Here is a 12,424-nt window from a genome sequence, read left to right on the forward strand (position 1 = left end):
GTTCAGCTTCGGGGTTTGCTCATTACCAGTTCCTCTGATTCTTAATGGAATTCTTAAGCCTCCCTCGCAGGGAAAGCGTTCCCATCCCATCACCCCTTTCTGCGCTTTCCCCAGCATATTCGGAGGACAGTTCCCAGCAAAGGGTGCTTTGGCCGTCGAAAGCCCCCAAAATCTTATCGGTCTCCTTGAGACAGGCCAAACCAGAAGAACAAGGGAATGCTGTATGGAAGATTTCAAAAACTGGGTACAGTTGAACAATTAAGAAATAAAAGCCAAAGAAAACAAATGCGACCGTTTCTGGAACAAAACTGCCAACGGGAAACTAAGCGAAAAATGTCAATCTTTGAAAAGGCCAACCTGTTCAAATCTTGCTGGCAACATAGGATAGGATTCGAGATCATGGGTATAAATTACGGGCAGAAAGGTCCTAGCTGGACATTGGTGAGGGAAAGATTACAGGAAGACCCAGGTTCGATTCCCGACTCAGGAACCTCGCTTGAGACTTTCAGAACGGTTGAGAGAGCCGTGTCTTTTTAAAATACGATTGTATTTATTGCCCCGTCTATCATTTATTACGATTTTATTTATTGCCCCGACTATCATTTATAGAGACTTGTGCATTAATGACCTCCTAAACATCCCATCGCTGAGTCTTAGACCCGTATATGCCGAATAATGCACTTTCAATCCACTTTCACGATTGTTTGCAAGCGGATTTTGCTATTCCACACAGCAAAATCCAGCGGCAAAGTGCACTGAAAGTGGATTGAAAGTGCATTATTCTACATGTGCGGAAGGGGCCTTGCTCTTTTCCAGCTACTTTCCACTTTTCCCAGCATTATTGTCTTTTCTAGTGAGTCTGATCATCTCAGGATGTGAATCACACTATGATAATCTCAGTTTAGTCATTTTAGCTTCCATAGAATTCAGGCTTGATTGGATCTAGAATCCGCTTATCTATTTTCTTTTTTGGGCAGCCCGCGACGTCCATAAAACCCAAACGATCTTGTTGTGTTTGAAACAATTTTTATGTTGCCCGCAAAAAATTACAGCAAAGGAAGAAAGATTACCAGAACAAAAATACGAAAACAGAGACAATATTAACAATGCATTTTTAAAAAAGCAATTACAAGGATATCAAAAATGAATTATTAAACGGATCTGCATTTACAGACTTCTGAAGCTCTTAATCATGTTAATAAAGATGAACTAACATTAACTAGTATCCTGACTAGGAACAGCCTCGGTCGTTCATCATTTGAGCAGTCCAATTAATTTTAACCGCATTCTCATTGATTATATTTAAAGAAATTAAGAGGCAGATGCCTATAGTTTGGTGTACATAGAAACACTGCAATAATTCAAGAGGTCGGTATTCCAATTGTAAAAGCGAAATGATCCAAGTTTTGATCTGCTTTAATTCCAGCCTGCCCTGAATTCGTGCTTTCCAGTCGCGACTCCACTTCTGCAATGGGAGGGGGCCTACTCCGCAGGGCTGTTGTGAGACTTACTAGATGTCAGCACTCGTGACACGCTTGGAAAGCAATGTATCCAGCAGAGCCCGGGACTTGGGGGAGTGGGGAGCGAAGATTGACACACACACACTGCTCCGGGGGCTCCACCCCCTTCGTTGCAAACTGGACAGGAATACCCCCCCCTCCCCTTTTTGCAGGCTATTCCCAGTAGGTGAGCGCAGACAGGATTCCCTTCTTGCATTTTGCATCGCGGCTGGCTTTTTGCATTTTGCGCACCTTTCGCGCGTGCAAAAATTCCAGGGCTTGCGTTGCGTGGCTAGAAAGGGGGGGGGCTACCTGTGGCCCCCTCCCTCCTCGTGGATTTACGTTGCGTTTTTGCATTGTGTGCAGATTGCGCAGCCTTGCATTGTACACATTGTGCAGTCTTGCATTATACACTTGCAGAAAGACCGCCTTTCTTTTTTTTTTTTTTTGCCAGGAGCAAAACGGGGAAGGGCGCCTGGGTGCAACGGTCGTCTTGCATTATGGGTGATTCTCATCGGATGCAAAACGAAGCACGATTCGTTTCGTCACTTCCTGCTTGGGAGTCTCCTATTGCTCAGCATGGGGAGGAACGGATGGGCTATCTAAGCGGCCCTTTAATATTGCACTGTAGCAGCACGCTGGTAGGATCTTGCTCGAGGTGCCACATTTTTGGAAATGTATTGGGGGAGACGGGGGGGGGGGTCTGGGTCTCCAAAAAGAAATAAACGGGGGGGGGGCAATAAGTTGAAATATGTGTAATGCTTTTTCGCACCCATTACAAAAAAATTGTACCCCCATATTAGCAAAACCCATTCCTTTTAAACAACATTCTGTTTATTTTATGCAGCTTATTCTATGCACCAGGAAAATAACTTCAGGCTGGGTGAGAGAAAGTATTACACATTACATCGATTGCACATTAAATGGGGTTTTCACGCCCCCCCCCCCCTCCATATACTCTGGCGCGTGTCCCTGGTTGGGAACTACTGCTATAGAGAGAGAATGGCAGCCTCCCGCGCCCTCTTGTGGCTTAACAGGGAATTGTTTTTTATTTAGGTAGGGAAAAAAGCAAGTTGGAAAAGCAACGCAAAGTTTGGAGAGGAGAAAACAGGTTGTCTGTGGAAAGAAAACAGGTTGTCTGTTCAGCCGTGACGCGGGTAGGAGCTAGTTTGGGTTATAAACAATGAAAACTTGGATCTATTTAATGGTAACATCACATACATTGTAGTGTGTTGTGAATTTAGGCAGATGGGGCAGAAAGGGACACACTTTCTTGCATGTTCAGGGTAATGCCAATGTCACTTTGGGATCTGGAAGGAATCTCTCTCCAGGCCAGGTTGGCCCAGAGATCATAAATATCTTATGCCCGTGGTTGCGAACCTATGGTTCTCCAGATGTTCATGGACTACAATCCCATCAGCCCCTGCCAGCATGGCCGATTGGAGTGCCATAGGTTCGCCACCACTGTCTTATGCCTTCCTCTGGACACAGAGTTGATTCACTGGGGGAGGCAGGCGGGAGGAAGGTAGTTGGCCCATGGGGGGGTAACGTAGTGGTTTGTTTTCTGAATTGGACAGGGGGTCAGACTAAATGACCCTCTGGTCCCTTTCAACTCTGTGTGGCTGAACTGCCACGCTTTGCTTGCAAATGTTATTAGAAAGGGCCCTTGTCTGTTTCATCTGTTTCTTTGTGGACAAAAATATCAATTTTTGCTTGCAAATATTGTGCGAAAGGGCCCATGTATTTCCCCTTTGTTTCTGTATGGGCAGAATTGTAACTTTTTTCTTGCAGAATTGTAACTTTTTTCTTTTTTCTTAGAAAAGGCCCATGTATATTTCTGGGGGGGGGGGGAATTCACTCTTTGCCTGCAAATACTGTTAGAAAGGACCCGTGTCTGTTTCATAATGAGGGGATAGAAAAAGTGCAGAGAAGGGCAACAAGGATGATTGAGGGACTGGAGCACCTTCCCTATGAGGAGAGGCTGCAGCGTTTGGGACTCTTTAGTTTGGAGAGGAGACGTCTGAGGGAGGATATGATTGAAGTCTACAAAATTATGCATGGGGTAGAAAATGTTGACAGAGAGAAATTTTTCTCTCTTTCTCACAATACTAGAACCAGGGGGCATTCATTGAAAATGCTGGGGGGAAGAATTAGGACTAATAAAAGGAAACACTTCTTCGCATAGCGTTGTGATTGGTGTTTGGAATATGCTGCCACAGGAGGTGGTGATGGCCACTAACCTGGATAGCTTTAAAAGGGGCTTGGACAGATTTATGGAGGAGAAGTCGATTTATGGCTACCAATCTTGATCTTCTTTGATCTGAGATTGCAATTGCCTTAACAGACCAGGTGATCGGGAGCAACAGCCGCAGAAGGCCCTTGCTTTCACATCCTGCCTGTGAGCTCCCAAAGGCACCTGGTGGGCCACTGCGAGTAGCAGAGAGCTGGACTAGATGGACTTTGGTCTGATCCAGCTGGCTTGTTCTTATGTTCTTATGTTCTGTGTTTCTATGTGGACAAAACTATCACCCTTTGCTTGCAAATATTATTGGAAAGGACCCATGTATATTTCTGCTGTTTCTATATGCATCTAATAGTATGTCAGCACTACTACTTTTCTTTTACAGCAGTGGCCACTCCTTTATCCCTCCTGCCCTCAAATTTTTCAATGCCAAAGACACCTCGAGATTGCTTTACGGAGTCCCAATTTGGATTCAAGCTATTAACCACTCCTTGAATTCTCTTCAATCCAATTTTTTTCACAAGATAACTGGACTCCCAAATTGCGTGCTCTATGCAGCCCTTTGTCTGGAGTTAGGTCAAAACTCCTTGGAATCAGCCGCTTGGCTGAGGACTTTTAGATTCTGGCTGCAAATTCATTTTCTCTCGGACTGTAATTCCCTGGTCCACCGTCTGCTCTCTGACACCCATTCCAACCCCTGGTTTTCCATAATTGAAGAAAAAATGGCCTGTATTGGACTGTCAGTGGATTCACTTTGCCCTTTGTCCTATGCAGAAGCTTATAGGAAATTAAAAGGTCAACTATTGGATAGAGAGTTCTCTACCCTAATCACCACAGCCAAGAAAACGTGCTCCCCCCTGTATTTTTCTCTCCCATTTGAATGGGGCCACTTGGCACACTACCTGTATTGCTTAATAAAGCCTGTTCAAAGGAGAGCCATAATCCTCGCCAGGTTCAATGTTATGCCTTCTGCCTTGTTACATGGCAGATTTAATAAGCAAAAAAAGGCTAAAAGATTGTGCCCATGTAACGATGGCTCAGTTGAATCTCTGGCCCACCAATTACTTCACTGTCTCAGATTCAAGGAAATCAGATCCAAGTATGTGAATCTCACTCCTTTACATTTACCCGATCTCCCCAATTTATTTAGATTACACTACTTGTTGGACAGCCCTGATCCTTCTCTCTGTATGATAGTGGCAGACTTTCTCCTGGAAATTATTAAATGCCAGTAGATTTCCTTCGTCCTAACATGTATATCCTCTATTGTATATGCTTTTTAATCTGTTTTTATTATTGTTGTACGGCTGTCTATGCCAATAAAGGCTTGCTTCTCTCTCTGTTTCTATATGGGAAAACTATCACCCTTTGCTTGCAAATATTATTAGAAAGGGCCCTTGTATGTTTCATACAGTTTGTGAGAGAATAGAACTACAAACTAGTTTAGGGAAAGCGAGGAAAGAAAGAAGAGATAAGAAAAGAAAGTAGAAATAGAAAAGAAAGAAAAAAGAAAAGATGCTAATAATAATAAACATAGTAGGGCAGTCAAGAAAAAGATTATACCCCTGTTTCCCCGAAAAGCCCTAGCATGATTTTTCGGGATTTTTGGAGGATGCTTGAAATATAAACCCTACTCCAAAAATAAGCCCTAGTTGCATATTCCCCAGCACAGCTGGTCTGGTCATATGGTGTGTGTGTGCAAATTCATGGGGAAAAAATAAGACATCCCTTGAAAATAAGCCCTAATGCATCTTTTGGAGCAAAAATTAATATAAGACCCTGTCTTATTTTCAGAGAAACATGGTATTACCCTATAAGAGATATAAATTATGTGCATTTATGCACTTAGCTAGTTGACTTCTCCCCAATCACCTTGTACATTTCTATTTCTCACAAACTGTATGTATTCACTTGAGCGATGTTTTATTATATATAACACAATAAACACATCATTAAAAAGAAAGAGAGAGATCAGGCCAGCCTGGGAGGTGCTTGTCAGGGCAGTCCACAAATAGGACTGAACTTCTGATTTTCCCTACGTCTGCTTTCTTTCTTCTTCAGTTGTAAATTGCAGGCATGGCTTCTAAACCCGTTGTGGACTCGAAGCAAACGGAGGCGGTGGTCAACGGCATCCGGACGGAGGTGGTGTGCACGGCATTTGCCGACACCCTCCTCGTGGTGGTGACCCAGTACGGAAAGATGGGCACCCTCGTCTCGCTGGAACCCAACGTGGTGGCTGACGGCGTCACCAAACCGCTGTTCACGACCAAAGTCCTCTTGGGCAAGGATGAGGTAAGGCCGGAACCAGGCGATCCCCGGAAGGTGGAGAGGGAAGAGATCCACGAATCGGTGGTCAGTCCAACGGAGGAGCTGAGATATGTGGGGAACGGGCTTGTGGTTCGGATCTTTCCCGTAAGCAGGACCTTTTTAGTGGTGGTACCTTGCTTAAGGAGTGCCGTCCCTCTTGAGGTGGTGAGTTCCCACGTCTTTACCGTCCTCAATCAGCAACTGGACCAACACTAGTCAGGGATGCTTTAGGGCCATGGTGGCGAACCTTTGGCACTCCTGATGTTATGGACTACAATTCCCATCAGCCACATGGCAATTGGCCATGCTGGCAGGGGCTGATGGGAATTGTAGTCCATAACATCAGGAGTGCCAAAGGTTCGCCACCACTGGATTAGATGGTCGTTGTAACCCTCCAACAACTTGATGATTCTCTCTTCAGTTGTAGCGTTTGGGATCTGAGAGCCAGCGTGGTGTAGTGGTTAGGAGCAGGTGGATTCTAATCTGGAGAACCGGGTTTGATTCCCCACTCCTCCACCTGAGTGGCAGAGGCTTATCTGGTGAACCAGATGTGTTTCCCCACTCCTACATTCCTGCTGGGCGACCTTGGGCTAGCCACAGTTCTCTCCGAACTCTCTCAGCCCCACCTACCTCACAAGGTGCCTGTGAGGTAGGAAGGGAAGGGAAAGAGGACCTCTGAGCATATTCACTGCACTCATTTCATCGGCTGGTATTTGTGATTTGTGCAGCACGGGGAATACTCTGAGGTGTGTCTAGTTGGAGGGATATAATTGGACCTCTCTATTCTGCATTGGTTAGACCTCACCTGGAATATTGGGTGCCGTTGTGGGCATCACAATTCAGGAAGGTTATTGACAAGCTGGAATGGGTCTAGAGGAGGGCTACCAAAATGGTATAAGGTCTGGAGTCCATTCCCTACAAGGAGAGACTTAGGGAGCTGGCTATGTTTAGTTTGGGGAAGAGAAGGTTAAGAGGTGACATGATAGCCCTGTTTAGATATTGGAAGGGATGTCCTGTTGGTGACGGAGCAAGCTTGTTTTCTGCTGCTCCAGAGACTAGGACCAGGAGTCACGGGTTCAAGGTGAAGGAAAAGAGATTCCCCCTAAACATTGGACAGTGGAAGGCACTGCCTTGGAGTGTGGTGGAGCCTCCTTCTTTGGAGGTTTTTAAAGAGGGGCTGGGTGGCCATCTGTCAGGAGTGCTTTGATTGTGTGTTCCTGCATGGCAGGGGGTTGGACTGGATGGCCCTTGGGGGTCTCTTCCAACTCTGTGATTCTTCCTGTAGAGCAGGACCCCCTCCCAGGTTTGGGAAAACACCTCTGAGAGATTGTCCCTTTTGGTTCCCAGCCTCTCGTCCACATCTGTGCCAAACATCTGGCGACGTCTGTTTCTCAGGAAGCTGGGAACAAGCCCGTCCTGCTCGCCCTGGCCTTGAAGGAGAAAAGCATCGAAGGAATCCGGACTTTGCGGGAGGTGATCCAAAGGTGCCGTGTGTGGTGACGGCAGAATGCCGGCACGGGAGGGATACATAACGCCTGAGTCATCTGTCTCTCTGGGAGGTAGACTTTGACCCTTCCGGCTAAGTCCTGTTTTGCCGTGCATTATGGGTGAAGCGAAGAATCTGGGTTTGACTTCACCGGGCGTGGTGGCCCAAGAGCTCTCCAGATCCCAGCCTGCATCCCAAAACAAGAAAGGAAGCGAGGCTGGAAAACCGAACGTTCAGCCCGCTGGGGGGAAAACCCCGAGTGTAAGGTTGCTGCTGAACCTTGGAGGGTTTCCTCTGCCAAGGTTGGTGCGCAGCCCAGAATTGGGGAGTGTTTCCAGTATCTGTAGTTTCCAACTCTTCTATCTTCTGTTTCCCCTGCCTGTCTGCATGAAACTGTTTCAATGTAGTTTTCGGATGGGAGCTACAGGTGAGTTTATCTGGCGGGAACTGGGATGGGAGCCCGTAAAAGCGGCTGCTTGAACGCTGGGGGGCCAGTTCCCGCATTGCTTGTGATTGACTTAGGATGCCAGCTCAATAAAGAACTCAAATGTTACTTTTGGCCTGGACTTTGCAAGTTCTTTACACCGATATAACAGACTGCGGATACCTTTTTCCCCTGCTGAACTGAGTGTGCTTCCTGGAGATCTGCAGTCAAAAGAAGCGCTTCGGGTCGTGTTTGAAGAGATGCGTCCGGTCTTCGGAAAAGGATGTCCTTTTTGGTTATTAAGGAAAAAAAAGTTTTCTCGAAATGTTCTAAGCTAACCTCAGCGTACTTCCGGTGTACTGAGTGTCTATGCAGTGCAAGGATGTTCTATAATAAAAAATAAAAGTAGTCACTGTGTGTCCCAATTCTTTCCCTGGTTAAATCTGGTCCTCTGTGGAAATTGTATCTTTCCCTTTTTCAGCGTTTGTAACTCAAGCAACTGGGTGTGAAGTAAAGTCCCCTGAGCCTTGGGGAAAGGGTGGGAATGCCCAATGAGTGGGAGCATAAAGGCAGTTGGGTGATGAACGCAGGACGCTTCCTTATCCTGAATCACATGATCAGTGCATCAGGATCAGTATTGCCCACTCAGACCGGCAGCTGCTCCCCGGGATGTTTTCCATCACCTGCTCCCCCGTCCTTTTAAATGGAGATGCCGGCAATTGAACCCGGGGCCTTCTGCAAGCCAAGCCGATGTTCTGTCACTCTTACATTTTTCTTCCACATCTGTCATTTTAGCGCTTGCTTCGTCAAATTGGTTTTCCGATGGTGGCGACCCGCCTTCAGTCTTGAGTCGCCCGAAGGAGAGGCAGGAGTGTCGATATTTTAAATCAGTGATGGCAAACCTTTTTGAGACCGAGTGCCCAAACTGCTGCCCAAAATGCACTTATTTATCACAAAGTGCCAACACAGTAATTTAACCTGAATACTGAGGTTTTAGTTTAGAAAAAACGGTTGGCTCTGAGGCATGTGTTACTCGGGAGTAAGCTTGGTGGTAGTCGGTGGCTTTGCTTTGAAGCAACCGTGCAACTCTTCCAACGGGTGAATCACAACCCTAGGAGGGTTTACTCAGAACAAGCCCCATTGTCAGCAACCAAGCTTACTCCCAGGTAAAGGATCGCGCTTTAATTCTTCGCATGAGAATCAGTGGGGTTTAACAGCACTTAAAAGGGTTACCTACACTGTTTCCCCAAAACTAGGTCTTAGGTTTAATGCTAATAATTGAGCCCAGCAGCCCAGACAAGCCTAGATGGGGGTGGGGGCGACTCTGTGTGCGCATGCCCACAGAGAGGGCTCTGAGTGCCACCTCTGGCACCCGTGCCATAGGTTCGCCAGCACTGTTTTAAATAGATAAACCACGAAAACTGGAAGCTTGATTTTTTTTTTCAAAACAAAAAGACGGGGTTTTTAGGAATCCACGCTGGGTGTGATGACGGCACCAGCCAAAGATGGAATCTGTACTGAACCAAACAGGTTCTTGCTTGCTTTCCAAAAATAGTATCCAGTTGTGCAAACCCGAGCGGCGTGTTCGACTCCTCCCTACGACAGTGTTCAGGAAGGAAGGTAAGTTGGTTTAATCACCAATGAAGAAAAAGAAGAGAATTCAAGATGGGTTTTCTGTTCTTCCTGTTTCTATGGAGTTAACTGGATGTTTGGTACCACCTCCCCCCCCCCCAATAATATTGGGGGGAGTGCTACCAAATTCTATAAAAGTAAGAAACAAGATACAAATCCCAAAGATTTTTATACCAAGTCTGTAAAGGGTACAAACAAGATACCACTGTACAAATCCAATTTTAAAAAAATATATCGCAAATAAAAAATATTTCAATGTATTGTCGAAGGCTTTCAAGGCCGGATTCAACTGGTTCTGGTGGGTTTTCCGGGCTGTGTGGCCGTGGTCTGGTGGATTTTGTTCTTAACATTTCGCCTGCATCTGTGGCTGGCGTCTTCAGAGGTGTATCACAGAGAAAAGATAGACTTCTCTCTGTGATACACCTCTGAAGATGCCAGCCACGGATCCAGGCGAAACGTTAGGAACAAAATCCACCAGACCACAGCCACGCAGCCCGGAAAACCCACCAGAACCAAAAAATACTTCACCATTAACTTTGTGGATGAACATTGGATGAAGGCTTTACATGTAAATTGTTGAGGTTAATGGTTAAGTATATTTTATTTGGGATATATATTTTTAAAACTGGATTTGTATAGCGATATCTTGTTTCATGGTATCACCTGATTGGGTAGGGAAAGAAGATAACACAGGCATTTGTGTACTGATAGCTGTAATTTGTATGGTCTTAGGGTAGATTTTTGTCAGGGCAGACTAAAGGAAGCCCTCCTTCCTGCCCTGGGGCGTAACGATCTTGTGGAACTCATGGCCACAAGACAAGTACCAATTCTGTCTCATACCTAATGCCAATAAAGGTGATTGTGACTGTGACAAGTACCAATTTAGATGGCTCTAAGGGTACAGGGCAGATTGCGGGTCACTTTTTGAGTCTGGGCAACTTTGGAATCGTGACAGGAGGCAGAGCGACAGAGAGGCAGGAAGCCCAAATGCAGGGGGGAAAGTGGGTAGTTAGAAACATGCCCTGGGAAAGAGGCAAGAGAATATAGTTATCCCGCTCCTATACATGAAGCCTGCTGGGTGACCGTGGGCCAGTCACAGTTCTCTCTGGATTCTCTCAGCTCTACCTGCCTCACGGGGTGTCTGTTGCGGGAAAGAAGTTTGTAAGCTGCTTTGAGACTCCTTACAGGAGAGAAACCCTGCTTCTGCTTTGCAGGGGGACAGTGTGACTCCGAAGCTTGTGCATGCAGGAGAGTGCCCCCCGGTGTCTTATTTGTGAACTTCCTAGAGGCACCTGCTTGGTCCCTGAGTGAATAGACTGCTGGACTTTGCCAGCCTGGGTCTAATCCAGAAGGAGTAGACAGATAGGTGGGTGGGGGGGTGGAAGTAGAAGAGTTTGGATTTATATCCCACCTTTCTCTCCTGTAAGGAGACTCAAGGAGGCTTACAAGCTCCTTTCCCTTCCTCTCCCCATAACAGACACCTGGTGAGACAGGTGGGGCTGAGTTAGAGAGGACTGTGACCAGCCCAAGGTCACCCAGCAGGAATGCAGGAGTGCGGAAACTCATGTGTTTCACCAGATAAGCCTCCGCCACTCAGGTGGAGGAGTGGGGAATCAAACCTGGTTCTCCAGGTTAGAATCCACCTGGACTTAACCACTACACCGCACTGGGGTGTTGTGTGGGCTCCTTCTTCAGAGGCGATGCCAGCCACAGACGCAGGCGAAACATCAGGAGAAAATGCTACTAGGACACGGCCATACAGCCTGGAAACCACACAGCACCCCAGTGATTCCGGCCATGAAAGTCTTGAACAATACACCATACACCACGCTGGCTGTCAGATGGACAGGCAGACAGGTGAGTGGATAGATAGATAGAAAGATAGAATAGATAGAATAGATAGCATACATACATACATACATACATACAAGATAGATGCATGCATGCATGGATAGAAAGATGGACAGCCAGACTCATGGACAGGTGGATGGTAGGTAGATGGATGGATGGATTGATTCATAAGTGTCAAACTCACAGCCCTCCAAATGTTATGGACTACAGTTCCCATCATCCCCTGCCAGCAATGGATGATGGGAACTGTAGTCCATAACATCTGGAGGGCCGCGAGTTTGACACTTATGGGTGGGTGGGTGTTTAGATAGAAAGAAATGGAGGAATGGATTGATGGATGGATAGATACATGGATCGTTAGATAATCGATATATGAATGGTTGGTAGGTAGACATACAGACGCAGATGAATGGTAAATAGGTGGATAGGTAAGGAGCAGCAGTGGCGTAGTGGCTAAGAGCAGTGGCTAAGAGCAGGTGCACTCTGATCTGGAGGAACCGGGTTTGATTCCCAGCTCGGCCGCCTGAGCTGTGGAGGCTTATCTGGGGAATTCAGATTAGCCTGTACACTCCCACACACGCCAGCTGGGTGACCTTGGGCTAGTCACAGTTCCTCGGAGCTCTCTCAGCCCCACCCACCCCACAGGGTGTTTGTTGTGAGGGGGGAAGGGCAAGGAGATTGTCAGCCCCTTTGAGTCTCCTGCAGGAGAGAAGGGGGGGGGGGGGATAGAAATCCAAACTCTTCTTCTTAAGTATGTAAGTAGATCGATGGATTGGTAGGTAGGTAGATATTGTTCTTATTGCTTGGGGCGGTTTTAGTCTCCCCCTTCAATTCGCTGGGGTTCAGAATGGGCCTGCCCTCGCCTGGCCCGCAGGTGGAATTCCGTGCTTACCGGCGCCAGGTGCGGAGGGCGGGGACCCATCTCTAGGGAGCGCAGCCAACAAAGCTGGAGGCGTGGAGGAGGAGGAGGAGGAGGAGGAGTC

The 12,424-nt window shown here is 46.8% G+C and overlaps 1 protein-coding gene across 4 annotated transcripts; it reads left to right on the forward strand.

Moving 5' to 3' along the window:
* The first annotated feature begins 1,989 nt into the window (after positions 1–1,989).
* PSMG3 (proteasome assembly chaperone 3) lies at positions 1,990–8,370 on the forward strand. 4 transcript variants are annotated; one of them, XM_048495368.1, is made up of 4 exons: positions 2,057–2,140; positions 2,556–2,656; positions 5,803–6,033; positions 7,396–8,370. In XM_048495368.1, exons 3-4 carry the CDS (start codon positions 5,818–5,820, stop codon positions 7,546–7,548), a joined length of 369 nt encoding a protein of 122 aa, XP_048351325.1. In that variant the 5' UTR covers positions 2,057–2,140; positions 2,556–2,656; positions 5,803–5,817; the 3' UTR covers positions 7,549–8,370. The 4 variants fall into 4 exon arrangements, with proteins under 4 accessions (XP_048351323.1, XP_048351324.1, XP_048351325.1 ...); XM_048495369.1 differs by having other exon boundaries at positions 2,071–2,157; XM_048495366.1 differs by lacking the exon at positions 2,556–2,656 and having other exon boundaries at positions 1,990–2,140.
* The last annotated feature ends 4,054 nt before the right edge of the window (positions 8,371–12,424 follow it).

The sequence above is a fragment of the Sphaerodactylus townsendi genome, linkage group LG04 (assembly GCF_021028975.2).
Source record: "Sphaerodactylus townsendi isolate TG3544 linkage group LG04, MPM_Stown_v2.3, whole genome shotgun sequence".
Classification (NCBI taxonomy): Eukaryota; Metazoa; Chordata; class Lepidosauria; order Squamata; family Sphaerodactylidae; genus Sphaerodactylus; species Sphaerodactylus townsendi.